Genomic DNA, 18,037 nt, shown 5'->3' on the forward strand with positions numbered 1-18,037 from the left:
CCCGGCCCGCCCGCCTTGAGCCCGCGGCCGGGGGAGGACCCGTGGAGGGTCCGGGGGGCTTCGAGAGGCCCAGAGCGGGCCCCGAGCTCTCCAGCCGGTGGTGCCGGCCCGGGCGGGGCCGCTCCCGGAGCACACACGAGGCCCGTGACCGGAGGTGGGCGGTGCGCTGGGGCCGCTTCCTCCGGCGGCGGTGCGGGGAGCCCGGCATGGAGCAGGTAAGGCCCGGCCCCTCTCACGGCACCGGGCCCGAGCAGGTTCTCCTTAAAGGCTTTCCCAGCTCTGGTGCCTTTCCCAATCCCTGCTCGTCTCCTTATCCTGAGCATTCTTTTCGTTCCCCGTGTTTTAGTGTGCTTTGTCCCCAGGCGGGCTGCAAACCTTAACTTCCACCTGCTTTTCAAGAGGCAGCCAGTGTAGAAGGATAGCACATGGGGCCTCAAGGGCTCGTGTTTAGGCTAAAGACAAATTCTGTGTGTTACCAGAGCTGTGCTAAAGGGAAATTTCCTGCTGTGGAGGTATTATGCCATTGCCTGAGCTTTAGGAAAAAATGAGAAATCTTCCATTTGGGACTTTTAAAAAGGGATAGGTGGAGAAAAAGATGAAAAAGAAATCTGTGGGAAGTCCTGGCTTGCCGGGAGTAGTAGGGTTTCCTGCTAGTAAGAGCTGTAATTTTTGTAATGCATTTGGTGCTCTCCACACAGGACATGTGTCCCTGTGCTGTGTTGATTTATGGTACAATGAACTGTTACACAGCACACTTCCAATGTAAAGCCAGGTCTGACCTCCTGTGAGAAGGGAGGCCTCAGAAAACTCAGTTTTGGAGGTGAGAGATTTGTGCTTCTAATCATTCTGCCTTCCCCACGCGTTGTCCAAGGCTCCCCCAGGTGTGTTTCCGGAGGAGCTGGAGTGGTGCATTTCACAACTGGAGGCAGATCTGCATCTCCCTCCGCACCCCAAACTAGGTATGTTCCTCTTTATCAGCCCACATCCCCCCTATTCTGGCCTTGGGTGTGATTTAGCAGATATGGATGTTTTTCTGTTTCTTCTCTCTTTTATATTCCCTGTTCTTGTGTTATTTGGGATTTGTTCTAAACACAGGACAACATTGGGCTTTAAGGACTGTGTTTCTGGAAGCAGTTTTATCTTTCATTCATTTAGTGTTTGTCCTCCCTGTTTTCTGTATTCTTTGTCATGTTCTATTTTTCCCATATAATGACTTGTTTGGTTCTGCTACAGCTCTACCTTTGTTTTTCATCTTAAGGAAATACTGTGCCAGCATGGCTGGCCCTCAAACACCAGTAGGTTTATTTTTGTGAAGCTTGTTCCAGGGAAAAATTACACGGCAGATAAAATTCTATAAGGTCATGTTTTGATCTTGTAGAGCTGCAGACACATGTCCTGCTGCTGGTCAGTACCTGACCTTGGCAGAGCACTGTGAACCCTGTGTAAGATGCTCAGGTGAGGGTTTGCTGGTCCACCTGAGGATGGAGTAGTGACTGACAGGTGCCTACACCTTGTGCTTGAGCATCAGGAAGAATTAAGACTTGTGGGAAAGGGTTGTGATTGTTCATCCTGGAGAAGAGAAAGCTCTGGGGAGACTTCAGAGCCCCAGGAGAGCTGGAGAGGAACTTGGGACAAGGGATGGAGGGACAGGACAAGGGGGAATGGCTTCCCACTGCCAGAGATAATGCTTACATCAGATAATAGGAAGGAATTGTTCTCTGGCAGGGTGGGCAGGCCCTGGCACAGGGTGCCCAGAGCAGCTGTGGCTGCCCCTGGATCCCTGGCAGTGCCCAAGGCCAGGCTGGACAGGGCTGGGAGCAGCCTGGGACAGTGGAAGGTGTCCTGGACGTGGCAGGGTGGATGAGCTTTGAAGTTTCTGCCCAAGCTATTCTGTGATTAGACCATTTTGTTAGAAATGTGTCCTGTACTGGTCCCCAGTGCCCAGCAGGAGGGAAGGCAGCTCCTGGAGGGGAGGCAGGAGCTGAGCACAGGAAAGAGGCAGCAGAAGCAGTGCCCTGGCCAGAAAAGAGCCCTTTTGCACAGTGTGTGAGCCAAGAGAGCTGAGCAGTGCTGCTGATGGTACCCAGGCTCTGCCTGGAGTCCTAGTTGCTGGAAAAGTCTGGTGAGGAGGCTGGTCCAACATCTAGCCAGGAATTCAGGGTCTGAATCAATGAGTTTGGCTGTAGCACTGTATGCATGAGGTACTTAGCTTAGAGTAACTCCCAGATGAAGGAGGGAAGCAGCTCCCTGGAGCTTTCTGTAGCTCTTGTTGTGTAACTGGCCTGGATTGCAGCTAGCCAAACCCCTTGAAACAGGAGTTCCTGTAGTCAGGACCCTGACACCAGGTGCTGTGAAGGTACATCTCACTTCTGTCCCACCACAGCATTGCCTGAGACAGGGAGGGGATTGTCCCACCCTGCCTGCCCTGGGGCAGCCTCACCTCCAGTCCTGGGGACACTTTGGGGCACCACAGTATCAGAAGGGTCTGTGACTGTTGGAGTGTCCAAGGAGAGGGATGTGAGGGTGGGGAAGGGTCTCCAGGGGAAGCCATAGGAGGAGCAGCTGAGGGCACTTGGTCTGTTCAGCTGGAGGAGAGGAGAGCACAGAGCTCACTGGGGCTGCAGCTCCTCCTGAGGAGCAGCACAGGGGCAGCTCTGATCTCTGCTCTGTGACCAGGGACAGGGCTCAGGGAATGGCTGGAGCTGTGCCAGGGGGTGATTTTTAGGCTGGATTAGGGAAAGGTTCTTTCCTGAGAGGATGGTCAGGTGCTGCAGCTGGGAGAGGTGGGATGTTCCCATTCCACAGTACCACTCTCAAGTTGTTCAGTGGCTTAAAATAAGTGGGACAAACACTGCAAGACTATATTTAGTGCTTCCAAGTTGAGGTCTTGGGAACCACTGTCACAGAACAACTCTTTTTAGAGAATTTGTTCTAACACAAAAGCTTTAGATTCTTGTGTTCAGGCTGGTCTGTAAGCAAGAGCAAGAGTCCTGCTTTTCAGGGTATGCCTTCTGTTTAGATTTTTTCCAGTTTTCCAGAGAAGAGACACTGAGTTAGGTTGTGGAATTTGTCTTCTCTTGAAGGAAAGATTGCTAAGCCCTCTGTAGCTTCTGTGCCATTAGCAGTGCACTTACTGCAGTGTAAGAGTTCGACTGTCAGTAATAAGTTAAGATTTTTTTCCCTCTCTGTAGGAACATCTCACAGTATTTGAGCTTCTGGAAGCACTTGGAGTTCCCTTTCAATTGAATGCTAGTTATGGATTAGTTAGAGGTGATATGAACACAGAGCTCATTAAGAGAAGAGTCACTCATCAGCATCCCTCTGTGTGGATTTTAAGGCCCACTGTAAACTGCTTCTTGTCTCTCTTGGTGTTTTCTGAGTGCAGCAGAGGAGACCCAACACATTTTCAAGGTCCTGCACTCCCCTGCAGCTCCTCTCACAGAGAACCAACAAGTGATGAGCAATGAGTTTGGGGATTGTCGTCTCAAGATGGATGAGAGTCAGAAGAGCATTGAGAAAGGTGAGCTTCAGCTATCTCTCGGGGGATGGTGAAATTTGGTTCTTTTCTGTAGATTTCTTAGGGTGCAGCATTAATTGAGTCACCTCTCTGGCAGTGCCTTTGAGTGGAAGCTGCAGTGGCACCCCCACGGTAGGAAACTGGTTCACTGAGAACACCAGTGTTGAAACAATATTCTTTGCATTTTCTAGGCATGACCCCTGATGATGTGGAAGTACAGCCAGGCAAGGGGCAGACTGCAGATGGTGTGAAACAGTCTGAGCCAACCCCTGAGGCAAAGCCTGAGTTGTTCACATCATCTGGCAGCAGCTTCCGATTTGATTTTCCACTTTCCAAGACTGACCCAGAAGCTGACCCTGGTGACAGTGGTGCTGAGCAGGTACAAAACAATGTCAGAGCCACCAAGCAGGAGAACTGGAATGGCCCCTTGAGATTGTCTGCCTCTGGACAAGAACCCAGGTTTGCTTTCAACTTTGCCATCCCAGATGAAGACTGTCCTCATCTTCAGTTACTTCCAGGAAGCCAACATACAGAGGACACAGCAGATTCTTCACTGCCTGCTGAATCAGCAGCTCTGCCACAGGCTGCAGCCTTGCAGGAGCCTGAGGTGACTCAAGTGACAGGGAATGCACCCAAAGAGGATAGAAGCCATGTGACATCAAAGATCCCCCAAACAGAGACAGCCTCTGCAGATGAGGCAATGACAGAGAAATCAACAGGAGGTGGAGCTGCCAAGAAGAAAAAAAAGAAGAAACAAAAAGCACCTGTCAGTAAAAACAAAACAGAAGAAACTGAGACCAGCAGGAAGGCAAAGGCAGAAGCTAACAGCTGTAAAATTACAGATACTTCCCATCAGGATGAGAAGACCTCTCAGGTAATTAAATACTGATGGAATCCCATTATTTATAAACCCTCGAGCTAAAGAGCCACTTTATCTCTTTGCACAGATGAACAGTTAGCATACTGCCCTGAGATGGAAGCTGAAGGACCACATTTGGTGCTTACATGTTCCAGCAGCTGTTTGCTTTCTCTGCTACACAGCTGAGGAACCTGACCAGAGCAAAGGAAGTTAATGGTCCTTCAGATTTGTGCTGAAAGATTTCATGGTTAGGCTTGTGACAACTAATCCTGGGGAGCTGGATGCCATGTTTTCTTAAGAAAATAAAACCAGGAAATGGAGGTAACTGTCTTTAGTTTGTGCCAAGCTGGTGCCTTGTGGGTGCTGAGCCAGGCCCTGTAGCTCATATGTGTGTGTTGCAGGATTAATTGCTTTCGTAGAACAAGGACCAAAGCCAAGGCACAGAGCTGCCACCTGGTGTAGCCAAGGATCTGTGGTAGAGCTCAAGGGTGCTTCCAAGAAGGTTCCTCTGTAGGGCATGGGCCAGAAATCAACTGAAATTGCAGGTTATGTGTAAACACAGCATTAAGGCACACCCTGAGGTCTTCTATTCTGCTACAGTCAAGGTCTTAATTTTATTTCACTTTTCAGCACTGGTGTAAGTTTTACTAACAAACAGTGCCAGCTGATCCATACTATAACACAAGATTGCACAAAACCTTCCTTTTCTTAATATTTTACAAGGAAATTGCACTGAGTGTTCATCTGCCTCTGGAACATTGCATCCAAAAGTCTGCTTCACCTGCAGTCCTACTGATAAACACTGCTGAGCACCAGAGACATAGGAAGAGTTGAAGGTCAGGTAAAGCCCTTCCAGTCCTTTGGAAGGAGACTGTTGTAGGTAAAAGGAGACAGTGTGAGGGCATTTGTATTTACATGTACATAACAGTTAAGAATTGCTTCAGTGCCAGGGTGCAGCCCTGTTTCCCTGTCCCACTGCTGAGTTAGCTTTGCTCAATGGTGCTTGGCTTCCTTTATCTCCATGGGCTTCATTTTCCTGGTCCCTCATGCATTTCTGGCTGAGCAAGCACAGAGGAGCTGAGAAGAAAGACTCAGCTTCTGATTTTGCCCATTATTTGCTTTTTTAAATTTTGTGCAGGTTTGAGGATAGGGGCTTTTTGTTGTTAATGTTTATTTCTCCCATCTGTAAGTTCCGTTGAAAGCTGAACAGCTTTCCAGAAAACAGCACCTTCTGAGTGGCAGCCACACATTAAATCCATCTAATAGAGACAGTGAGCTGCAACTAAACATTTGCACAGTGCTTTTAGTTTATCTGATGAAAAACACTAGAGGGAAAATGTCATGAAGTCTATTAAGTGATTGCCAGAACATAATATTTCAACTAGTCCTGACTTCATGGAGTTCCCTTTCATCCTGTGTAGCAACTGCTGCTGTAATTTTTGGGTGATTTACTTCCTCTTGCTCATGTGCCTCATGTTGATAGCAGTCAGATGAGCAGCTGTGGAAAGAAGTGGACTGGTGTGTGAACCAGCTGGAACTCGGCTTGAAGACACAGAAACCCACTCCAAAGCAGGGTAAGTGTTGAAGTAAAGAAGAGTTCTCTCCTGAGGGCAGCATTGGCAGGAAGGCAGGGACAGAGCCAGCAGGGAGCCCTAACATGTGTGTTGTTTCTCCTTTGGTGCAGCTGAGGAGGCTCTCAGGGCCATCAGGACCCTGCGCAGTGACAAGGCTCCCCTGGTGAAGAAGCGTCAGCTCATGAGAGCCATGTTTGGAGACTACAGGAAGAAGATGCAGGAGGAGCTGTGCAGAGAGCTGAAGCTTATGGAAACAGGTAGGAGAACTTTGCATGCTGAGAAGGAGAAGAAAGGGCTTCAATCCTGCCCTATGCTTTGCAGACTGAGGCCTCACTATATGAAATGACTGAATGTCTCTTATTTTTTCTCCCCTCTTAAAGCTGCAAAATCTGCCAGGATCGTGGAGTTGAAGGGAAGCAGCCACAAGAACGGCCAGTTCATCCGGAAGTGCTTGGGAGTTTGCAGGAAGAGCCAAGGTTCAGCAGAATCCTCTTCAGAGTCACACAGGACACTTAACACAGGTTTATTCAATTTCACAGCTCCCCAAGAATTTCACTTTAATTTCTTCTAGAAAAGTCACTTTGACTAAAACTGTGCCAGATCTCCTGTAAACTGAAGAATGGTGGAAAGGTGTTGTGCAGTAGGAAATGTCATGTGTGAATCTCTGAATCTTCTTCCAGGGTGCCTTATTTAGCAGTTTAAATCAGATCTGCCTACTATGCATACTCAGCCTACATAAGTGCTCCTCTGTGCTCACACTGGAGAAAGGCACCTTTGAAGGGCTCAGCAGTGTGGAAGGATCTGCTTTCTGTCCTGTAGAATTGACATCAACTGTAGAATCTGTCTTCTATACCATGAGATTTTTCCCTTTCTGCCATTGCTTTTAAATAGAGCAGAGCCTTTCTAGCAGCCAAGGTGGCAATGCATACAGCAGGGAATGGTTTGGAATCAAGATCCAGAGCAGTGAATAGCTGGGTGCTTCCACTCCCCAAGTCTGTGTGAATGCAGCTTCTGGCATCCAGCAAATACCAGCAGTGTGTCATCCCTGACATGGAGGAGCACGAGCTCAGGGTCTTTGGGGAAAAGTGAGACCCATTTTTGCTCATTCATCTCTTTCATTGACAGGTACAGACCTAGAATAAAACTGCACATCATGATTTAATTCAGCCTAGAGATGTAAGGACAGTTGTTTCCATTAAAACTGGGAAATTTTTTGTTGCTGAAGCCAGGTTCTGGACAGGTAGGAAGGATGTACAATCAACTCTTAAATAAAGTTTACTTTATTAGTAGCTCAGTTACGACCACTAGTGCCTCAGAGAGAAAATTAGTGCATGCCAGCCTTGGGTGGTCATAAAATAAACTGTCACAGCCCAAAGACTCTCTTCCATTTGATTTGTATTAAATTTTGGCTTTTTGAATGTGTGTCTCCACTCAATACGGCTTGGGTTACTGAACCCTTCTCTTAAGTTCATGCAGAAGATCTTCCCACCAAGCATATAAAATGCTGAAGGGAGAGAAATGCTGTGAAAGGCTACATGGTATCAGGTGTCCCTAGGGAGCAGTGCTTTCTTGCCTTTTATAGCCCAGTCAGCCTGTGTGAAAAGTGGGAAATGGGAGTGTAGCCAGATTCCAGGGAATGCTGAGAGATGGTGAAAAACATTGGCTGTAAAAGACTAAAAACCTGATTGTGGCTCTAAAAACATAATTTTATTACTAAGCTCTGATGGCAGGCAGTTACATCTACAATACTTTTTTATTTATTTTAAATTGTAAATATTTAAAAAGAATATTTTAAAGAATTTCTGTCTGGGCATAAGAAGAAACTGAACCTGGGTAACATATGATGGGGAGAAACAGGTAATATACATGATGAAGAGAAACATGGACAAATTAATTTGTCTCTTGTAAGTCAGTAGATGAAAACTGGAAATCAAGATTGGCACGCTTTATTTGCCAAGGAGCACAGCTGTTACTTTGAATGTATAGAACAATCTTAGACAATTTTTTTTTTTATTTCCAGGATTTTACATTTAATATAAAAAGCTGTGTCCTTGTCATGCTTTTCATGTTTTCATGCTGTTTACTGAGATTCGAGAGCATCATCTACATGACCTTGGAGCTACAGCTGTTTGCTTCCCTGGCTGATTATGCAGGAGATGTCTGGGAAATTAGTTACTTTTCTCCTTGTCATGTCTCAGGTAAAGCTAGAGCTGCTAAAATATTATAAAACCCTTGCTGCAGAAGTATTCTGGAAAGCATTCTTACATAATTACCTCATGTTCATTAGGCATTCACAATTAAACTAAAGATACCAGTGAGGTGGACATTTGGTGTAACCCGATCCAGCAGTTATCTTCAAAGGGGTCAGAGAAAACTCCATTCTAATATGAGAACACCTCCTTTGGTTTTCCAGAGGTCTGAATAATGCTGACCTGTAAAACCAGCTCCTTTTCCCTTTTCTGTTCCTTCCTTACTGGAGGACTTCTATCTGTGTTTGTGGTGTATGAGTGTGATACATCGTGTTCCTGAGTGTTGTGTTGGCTCAGTTCCACAAGTCAGCCGTGGATCTTGGACAAAGCATTTTGCCTTTTTCTGTCTGCTCCCTGATTTTATAGTCAAGGTTATGCCTCCTGAGTTTTTGACAGATGTGCCCAAGTCACTTCATTACTGATTGTATCTTGAAGAGGTGTCTGAAACTACAGTGGTCTGTACTTCTCTTTTAAGCTTTGCTGTATTATATTTGTTTGAAAGGAAACGAGCAATTATATTAGAAGTTAGGAAATTCCATGGCTGCTCCATCCATCCTTTCCCCTTTTAGAGAGGCCACAGTGCAGTCTCAATGATGTTTTTTAAATGCTGTGTTTTCCCCTTTTAGCATTTCTTTCTTTAGGATTTCAGTGCTCTTAAGGGTTTCAGTGATGTCTCTTATTACAGCAGTGTCAGGTTTGGATCAGGGCTTTGCTCTACTGGTAACTGTAGTACCTGTGGCTGGAGGTTTGGTCTATGCCCCAAGGCATTAATGATGTATAGCAGTGAGGGAGAAGGGAGATATTCTGATCTACCTGGACATCTCTGGCCCACTGTTCTTGCTTTAAGGAATGTATCTCAGTTTTGATAAAAAGTTGATCTCAGTTCTGACCTGCCTATTTCTGCATCCTCTCCTCAGCTTTATGCATGGGTTTTGAGTTTGGTGCCACCAGGGTGACTGGACTGGGAATGCTCTATCTCTCCGCTGACTGTCCACCTAAATGTAGAGCAGCAGTGCCAGGCCCAGGCTTGTAGGCAACAAACTGCTCACAGAAGTATCCAGGACAGCTGTGGGCTCAGGAATGAATTAAAGATAAGGCAAAAGGGGATGGGAAGTACCACAGTGCTTCTAGAGCAAAACTTACTTCACAGCATCAGTCTTGGAGAGCTAAAAGCTGAGGATCAGCTTCTAAAGAGAATAGGGGGTTACCGAGACACTGTAACTTGTCTCAGACCATTCACTGCAGCAAAACTGGGGGAATGTCTCACTTTTGGGAACAAAGTGAAGAATTTTAGGGTTATTTCTGTGGCAGGATGAGACCAAAAATGCACACAGAGGCAGCAGAAATCTGGTTGTGATCTCTGCTCCTTTTAGGCTCTGCACCCTCCTCTGTAAACAGATCCCCCGAGAAAAGGTTAGGAAATACAATTCCATTCCAGGCACACCCTGCCTTCAGGGCATGGCCTGCCCGCCCCCACAGGCTGGTCCCGTCCCTGTTGGCACTTTGGCTGCTACCCTGGGCACTGGGCACTAATCAGACATTTGTCCAACCCCTTCTCCTGAGCTTGGTCAGTAGAAATGCATTTATTGGTCCTTGGGCTGCCCATCTCTGAGTGACCAGGGGGCAGAGTCACCCAGGAACAGCCCACAAAGAATCTCCAAGGGATCTCTACAGAGTTCAGCTGGAATTATTTACAGAATCCCAGGAGGGACTTCCTCTCCCAAGACCAGAAAGAAGCCAGCATGGGTCCTGCTGATCTGATCCTGTGTTTCAGGTGACTGATGCTACCTTGTCTCACTTCGATTTTCTAGATGCTGAGGCTGTGGACATAGCATCCAATCACTCCTAAAGGATAACACATTATCTTCATTTGGGGAGGGAAATCCTAGCTTTTCTTTGAATTAGAAAGAGGAAGAACTTACCACTTCAGGAAACTGGAAAATTCTAACAGAAGGAGAGTTAAAGATCCATTAACTTACTGCTCCATAACAAAAAAAAAAAAAAAAAAAAAAGAGGAGAGATGCTATTTTAAGACCATAGAGAACTGTGCCAGATGATCGTGTATCTTTCTAAAATTTTTAGAAAGCTGCCTAAAATTTTTATGCTCCTCACTGTTTCTGCTGCTTTAGTATTTAGAACTGTGGAAGGTTTGTAAGACATGTTGCTTTAGAAAATCCAGCTGTGACATCCCCAGTGGTTTGATTCCTGACACCAGTCCTCCTGTGCATGCTGGCAGCTGGGGAGTTCTGGCCACTGGCAGTGTTTGGTCCATTTGGCTTCTTCCCTGTGAGTACATCAACAGGCAGGAGCAGCTCCTGATATGTCACCTCCATAATGGAAGAAGTCTGGGTTGTGTATCTCCCGTTATCATCATGCTTGTTCTAATGAAACAAAACCCAGGTGTGGAAGAAGCCAGGAAAGAGAGGAAAAGCAAACTGTCCCTGCCACCCTCTTCTTCTTCCCCCAGTAATGTTGGCAAACACCTGGAGTATATTCAAGAAGAGCTGGAAAAGTATCTGGAGAAGCTAAACCATGTCTTCTTCGACACAGAAGCCAGAAAAAGGGATGGCCACCATGATCAGAAGTCCCTCCATTGCAGAAGTGCTGATGTTATGTCAGAAACTAAGGAACACTCAGGAAAGGAGGTAGGACACTCAGCATCTGTCAGGCTACAAAAAAGTTCAGGTAGGAGACTTAAAATGACTGTCAGACTCAACCCAAGGTAGAGCTCCTGGCTAAGGGGGTTAATCCTGGCTGGTACAGTGAATCCTGATGAAACACAGAGGGGGAAGAGGTGGGAGGAAGTCATCTTATTTTGGAGGTAATGCATTCCTATTTTTGTGCTGCTTATTTCAACATTACAGAGTCTTCCAGAGAGAGCTTTGTGACTCATGTGGTGTACATGTTACACGTGAAAGATGTCAATGTTGGCATTGGCATCTATGCATGTGTGTGTAGCTATTGCATAAGTTACTGCTTCCCATAGAAACAGGCATAATTTTTTACTTCAGAAAATTATTGTGCAGCTCTTCAGCTGTTAGAACTCACCCACTTTCCCCTCACGCAGCAGCGTTTTGCCAATTTTCCCAGCTAAGGGTCTGGCCCAGTACAGTACAGGAGCTCTGCAGACTTTTATCTAGAGGACACTGCATGGTACTGAGCCATAGGAAATATTTCAGGAATTTTTCTTCTGTGCACAATGATCATGCAGTGTACTCTGTAAACATGAAAGGCAACCTGCAAAATTCTCTTTGCCTTGACCAAAGCCATTTTTAGGGGCTGAAACAATGCGGGCCTCTGTATTTTTATTTTAACTTCATTGCAATACATCAGATTTTGCCCCTGAGTTGACAGTTTTCATGGCAGCTCCGTGAGGCTGTGGCACTTTATGCCAGCAGCTGTTTCTTCCACTTTCTCCCTATCCAGCAGCTGTTTCTATTCCTCATTCCTGAGATATGGATCCTTTAGTGCCGGTGCCCTTGTGTCATGGAGCACCTCCTGGCTCCAGGTGGGAGCACCACCATGAAGCCTTCAGTGCAGAGGAGACCTTGCAGTCAATAATGGTGCCCTGCCAAGGAATCAAGAGACAGATGTGAACAGCCTTTGCAGTGAGCTAGGATGTTGTAACTTCCTAAATCCTCCAGAGCTGCCTGAGCTATCTGAGGGAATTAGTACAGCTGGTTGGAGGTAGAGGGACAGATACACAAAATACGTGGCTGTTTTTTGAAGTACATAGGCAGGAAGAGTAATTCAAGTTTACTTGGTAATTCAAGTTTATTTAGCAGCCAATATTATTTACTGAAGAAGATTCTATTTTATTAGATCTGCTACAGATAAAAAAATAGCAATGATTTTTCATTGTAGAAATAGATCATGTTGCAAAGTAACAGTGTTGGCTTATTTTTCTGCTATGGTTAAAGATTTTGCCAGAATACAGACTGGGAGAAAAGGTGCTGTGATCACTTTTCACACAGTTTAATCTAGTGCTAGCTAGCTTCAAAGAACATTCACTTGCTTAGAAAAAGGAAGTTTTCACACACAAATCACAGTACAGGTCACGTTGGAAGAGCCCCCAGTGGCTCATCTGGTCCCACCTCCCTGCTCAGGCAGGGTCATCCCAGAGCACACGGCACAGGGTTGTACCCAGATGGTTCTGCAATATCTGCAGTGAGGGAGAGTCCATCCCCTCTCTGGGCAGCCTCTTCAGTGCTTGGCCAGTGCACAGGAAAGTTCTTCCTCATGTTCTTCCTGTGCATCAGTGTCTGCCTTTGCCTCTTGTCCCATTGCTGGTCCCTGCTCAGAGCCCTCCCTGCAGACAGGGACAGACAGGGATTTTGTTCGTCATTCATTACACTCACCTAAGCTTTTGCCTAGTAGGGTAGAATTAATATTTTCTTAAGAATTCCTATTTGTTGCTATACCTTATGATCTAAAAATCATTTCTAGATTTCCCCCACACACACACACATTTCCCACTTCCTGCCTGTTCTTGTGGAAACTGGGCAGTCCACTCATTAGAGCCAAAACAGGAACAAATGAATGGATTCAGAAGTGCAGGAGGGATAAGATGGGTGTCTGTCACACACAGCAAGAGTCATAGAGCAGTAAGCAGATTATTTGGGAAATAAATTTACTCAGAGGGTTTCCTGCTTCATTAAATTTACTCAGAGTTATTTTTCAGGTTTTTTTTCTTGTTGCTTCAGAAGCAACAAGAAAGGAATGGTGGTAGATGGCAGAGAGGCATGGGCCTCCCACATGCTGGAAAAATAGATTGCCAGCCTCAGTGCAGGACATGCTATGGGTGGCAGAGCACATGTGCCTGCTGGGACAAGGCAAGAGTGGAACCTTTCCATAGCCATGGATCTAGAAAAGCCACAGGGCCAGCTTTGAGCCACACAGGAGCGGGAGGTCTGTGCAGTCAGGAGTCATTTCCAAAGGGTCTGTGTCACAGCAAGAATTGGAGTTCAGAAGAAGCATGCCTGGAGTGTCTGTCATCAGGGACTGGGAAATACACACTGGTAAGTTAATGGTGGCTTGCCCAACTCTGATGGGCCTGTAATTGTGTATGCAGAGTTTGACATGGGTCAGCCTCTGCTGGAAGTGCTTCATAGTCAGCAATCTCCAGTGCTGTCCTTAACCCAAATGCAGAAGCACAGAATTGATTGGGTTGAAAGGGACCTTAAAGCCCATCTTGTTGCAAACCCCTGCCATGGGCAGGAGCACCTTCCACTAAACCAAGTAGCTCTGAGCCTCATCCAGCCTGGCCTTGAACACTTGAGGAAGCCACAGCTTCTTTGAGTTGTATCCGTGGAAATCCTCATGGTGATGTTTCAGTATCAGCACAGACTCATGTAAGCACAGCAGAATGGACAGAGTTGTGAGGAAAAAAAAATTATTTGTCTGCACAAGGTTCACTTCTATTGCGTAGTACTGGGCCTTCTCACCTTTCCAGGTCTGACAAGAGTAGCAAACTTTCTGCAGTGCATTCCTGGTGGATTTTGTGTGTTTTCTTTATGCTGCAAGACCTCTGCACCTTCAGTCCATCACCTGATTCAGTCTGCTTCCTCAGCCCATCATCGGCCCTGAAAACTACCTGGATGACTAAAACAGTCATGTGGTTAAATCTCTGTGGGTGCCACGGTGCAGTGACAGACACCTTAAATGACATTGCCTGAGCTAATACTGTTAGGATGTGTCTGTAATCCTCTCAAGCCCTGCATCCCACTGCTCTGGGAGGTCTGTGCTGCAGCTGTTGTGTTGCAAAGCAGAGAGGTTTGTAGAGGGAGGATATCTGTCATTACACCTGTGCAGCTTTTCTGCCTGAAAGGTGTCATTGCTCTCAGGAAAGATCATCCATCTGCCACATGAGTATTTCAGGGTGCCTCTGATGTGTGTACAGTAGAACATCCTGAGCTGGAAGAGACCCAAGGGGATCCAGGGCAGTTCCTGTCCCTGCACAGACCCCCCAACAATCCCACCCTGGGCATCCCTGGCAGCGCTGTCCAAGCTCTCCTGGAGCTCTGGCAGCCCCGGGGCTGTGCCCATTCCCTGGGCAGCCTGGGCAGTGCCAGCACCCTCTGGGGGAAGAACCTTTCCTGAGATCCAACCTAAACCTGCCCTGGCACAGCTTTGTCCCATGTTGTCTCTTGTAAAACTACAGAGGGGAATGAGGTGGGAAGGATGAGATCAGCTAGCCAAGCTCCCCTGATCAGTGCACAGTCAGCTAGAGCATTTTTGCACAGGGCTACATCCAGTCAGATTTTTAGTATCTCTATTTGGATACTGGATGTTCTCTAACATACAAAAAATTGAGCATTTGTGCAGGAAAAACAAAACATTGTTTTTTCTGAAGTCTCTGCTTCTCTTCAGGTCCTCCATCTCTGCATTGTATCTAGATGTTTCCCACTCTCTTTAGCTCTCTAGCACACTCTAAACTCAGAGAAGTAATTTAGGCAGACAACAGGATGTGTATCTGGAAAATGAAGTTTCGTGTTTGTGCCTCAACCCTGACTTTTAATCAGATATATTCCAAGCATAATGAGCTTCTAATTGTCTCTTTTAACGTGAGGAGACATTTCTACCCTCTTTTTCTTGCTGGTGAGAAAACCTAGCGCCTTCCAGCAAAATGATCAAAGCTTCAATAGGCTTGGACCCCATCATCAGTAACAAGCATTTATTTACAAGTGCCAGAATTTCCTTCTTGAATCTCTCCTACCTCAGCAGCTGGTGACACTTAAGTAACGGCTATATTTGTAGCCTAGAAGATTAGGACTTCTTTTCCTTGCAAGATTTAGCTTCCAGTTGGCTGAACAGTTAATTGTGTCACAGTCTTTGTGTGATTCAGAAGCTCTGTAAGGACCCAGCTTGTCCCAGCAGTCTGAAATGTGAGCCAGCACTTGGTGATGTGTGCCTGGATGCACCTCATGCATTCAGAGAGAAGAAATGGTAACTGGAGAGGAGCACTTGATTGTTCCTGCTTTGTTAGGCAGTGTGTGGGAGGTTTTTGTGGACTTGCTTTCAGGACTTGATAAAAGAATATTCAGAGAATAAGTGAATCAATATTGTCATCCTATACACATTTCCATTTTTAGGCTTGTTGAATTGATTTCCCATTTCAGAGTGAATGTAGGATTCAGGTTAAGGGAGATAAAAGGAAGGATATAAAGTCACAAATTAGTAGAAATATTGAAAAGGCAAAGGATGGATATTTACAGCCCTCTGTGGACCTTTGCTCTCAAAAGGCTCCAAGAGCTCTGCCCCTGGATTTTATTTGTTCAGTGACATTGTGTAAGTAAGTTTCAGCCTCCAAGTTATTCATGAGCTGACTGTATTGCTGCATGCATTGCCCATTTGGAATCACTGTGGGCCTTCGTGATGAGACATTTTGAATCATGTGGCATGTGCTCAGAGACCTGGGTGAGTCAAAGTGAAGGAAGAGAGAGAGAACGTATCTACTCAAGAAGATGGTTGGTTCTTGGGAAAAAGAGTGGAAAAAATTGATGTTATTTTAGGGGAAATGATAAACAAGAGTTCATTGGAGGAATCTTGTCAGCTCTTGTTTCCTTTCCTGGCTCTTTGAATCAGGCAGTGTTGATGCACATCCTCTGCAACTGAGCTAGTGCTGAGCTGTCACCTGAAGTTTTGCCACCTGCTTATGGTGCCACCAGTCATGGCACAACCTGTTTATTCTTTCCCAGCTGGGGTTAGGGAGGTCATAGCATCTGTGTCATATTTGCCATGTCAAATCTGGGGATCATTTCAGTGCTCCTGTCTTTGACTTGTTGTTAAATAGAACTTTGTAGTGTGCTTTAGAGACACCCCCAAAAGGAGTTAAGAGCAGCAGGAGAAAATGACCATAAACAAGCAAGTGACCTCTTATTATATACAAAATCAGCCTGGTTTCATCCTTATGGCTGGTCATCCCACCAGTGTGCCCTGCTGGTTCTCATGTCAGCAGTTTGTCCTCCAAGCTCTGCTCCACAGTGACAGCATCCCAGCCCTTGGCAAATAGGAATATGTTTAACTGAGGGATTTTTGATCACTGTGTGCTCTGTACTCTCCTCCAAATATCTGGAACTGTATCCCTGCCAGCCTCTTATGGTGACCAGAAGTGGCCTCAGGCATATTCACACTACCTAGCTCAGACATTAATTGTAGGTGCACTGGGAGAGACGTGTGGTTTGGAGCACTGCAGGTAGGAGCAGAAGTAAAATGCCTAAAATTACCTCAATTAATTAACCACACACCAACTCCCTTCCATTAGCTGGCCCCTAGCCTGCACCACTCCAACAAGCCATGGCATTACCACTGGAAGAGTTGTGAGTGCAGATGTGCAGCTCAGGAGTGACAGTCTTCAACAGTGAACAGCCTGCAAGTGCTTTAAAGAGATGAGCCTAAACCTTTAATTTGTCTATGCAAGACATACATGGGAGGAAATTCCTGTGTGCAAACATAGGCACCTAGAAGTTAGATATGCAAACCCTGAGCTGCCCCTGTGCTGCCTCTCAGGAGGATGTTGGAGAGCTTAAGGAGATCTCCCCTCAGTTCTCTTCCATACTCAACACACCAAGTACCCTCAGCTGCTCCTCATGTGGCCCCTCCAGACCCTTCCCCATCCTCATGGCCTCCTTTGGATGCTCTCCAATGGCTTCATGTCAGACTTGAGGTGAGGCCACCCCAGTGCAGAGCAGGACAATCCCCTCTCTGGTGGCACCCAGGGCAGTTTTCTCTTGGCTTGGCTGCTGGTGGAGCATTCAGGTACAGTGTGTTGATCCCTTGGAGGAAGTCTGAGGAAGGATGGAGCACATGACCACTTATGCTTGGTTGCTCCAAGCCCGGTCCAGCCTGGCCTTGGACTCTTCCAGAGATCCAGGGGCAGCCACAGCTGCTCTGGGCACCCTGTGCCAGGTCCTGACACCCTCACAACCAAGAATTTCTTCCTGGTACCCAATCTCTAGTCACCTTTTTTCAGCTTAAAGCTAGCACCCCTTGTCTTGCCCTTGTCCAAAGGCCCTCTCCAGCTCTCTTAGAGCTCCTTTAAGGCATTACAAGAGGCTCTAAAATCTCCCAGGAGCCTTCTCCTCTCCAGGTGAGCACCCCCAGCTCTCCCAGCCTGTCTCCAGAGCAGAGGGACTCCAGCCCTCAGAGCATCTCCCTGGCTCCATTCCTGTCTGCTCCTGTTCGGCTTCTGGCCTCCAGTTGTGGGCATCTCCTCTGAATGGTGTTCCCAGGAAACCCACAGCTCTTATTTGGAAAACCTGTCTGTTGTTTAAAACCTGTCTGTGTCCCAGCAATGCCCTCAGGCTGCTGCTGCTGCCCCCTCCAAGGGGCCATTCACGGGGCACCTGGCTCTGCCCTGACCTGGATCCTCCTTCCGAGGGCAGGCTGCTGCAGGGGATGGGCAGTGTGACACAGGCAGGGCTGAGTTACAGCCAGGCCCCTGCAGGAATGCACAACTGTGCCAGTATGACCAGCTCAGATACCCCAGCTGAAAGCAGGAGCCCTTGGCAGTCCTTTAAGCAGAGGGGTCAAGTTAATGTCACAGCACACCTTTGCCAGAAGGAAAGTGCAGGGAGCTAACTGGATATGATTTTCCCATCTGATCTGTATTTTTCCATTTGTTTGTTTGTTCCCTCTCACCTGTTGGACCTAACCTGCTGGAGGAACATCAGGGTTGGGATGCTGGAGGGTGAGAGTGAAGCCCAGATGAGGCAGCGTTTCCCTGGGGTGGTTCAGGTGGTCTCTTTGCTTCATTTAAAGCCCTTGGATGGGTGGTGAAGTTCAAACACCCCTCTGGAGGGGAGGCAGTGCTCAACCAAGAGCCACACAGCAGGCCCCC

The 18,037-nt window shown here is 46.8% G+C and overlaps 1 protein-coding gene across 1 annotated transcript; it reads left to right on the forward strand.

Annotated features, from left to right (window-relative positions):
• Positions 1-176: 176 nt before the first annotated feature.
• Positions 177-10,229, forward strand: C17H8orf33 (chromosome 17 C8orf33 homolog). The gene is made up of 7 exons (XM_059484140.1): positions 177-215; positions 872-959; positions 3,386-3,520; positions 3,709-4,391; positions 5,860-5,950; positions 6,061-6,207; positions 6,331-10,229. Exons 1-7 carry the CDS (start codon positions 207-209, stop codon positions 6,519-6,521), a joined length of 1,344 nt encoding a protein of 447 aa, XP_059340123.1. The 5' UTR covers positions 177-206; the 3' UTR covers positions 6,522-10,229.
• Positions 10,230-18,037: the final 7,808 nt, after the last annotated feature.

Source organism: Ammospiza nelsoni, chromosome 17 (assembly GCF_027579445.1).
Source record: "Ammospiza nelsoni isolate bAmmNel1 chromosome 17, bAmmNel1.pri, whole genome shotgun sequence".
Lineage (NCBI taxonomy): Eukaryota > Metazoa > Chordata > Aves > Passeriformes > Passerellidae > Ammospiza > Ammospiza nelsoni.

Excerpts from the sequence above, each read along its gene's own strand:
- C17H8orf33 (XM_059484140.1), top strand. Across the intron at positions 5,951-6,060 it reads GAAACCCACTCCAAAGCAGG|CTGAGGAGGCTCTCAGGGCC; the intron begins GTAAGTGTTGAA and ends CCTTTGGTGCAG. Across the intron at positions 6,208-6,330 it reads GCTGAAGCTTATGGAAACAG|CTGCAAAATCTGCCAGGATC; the intron begins GTAGGAGAACTT and ends CCCCTCTTAAAG.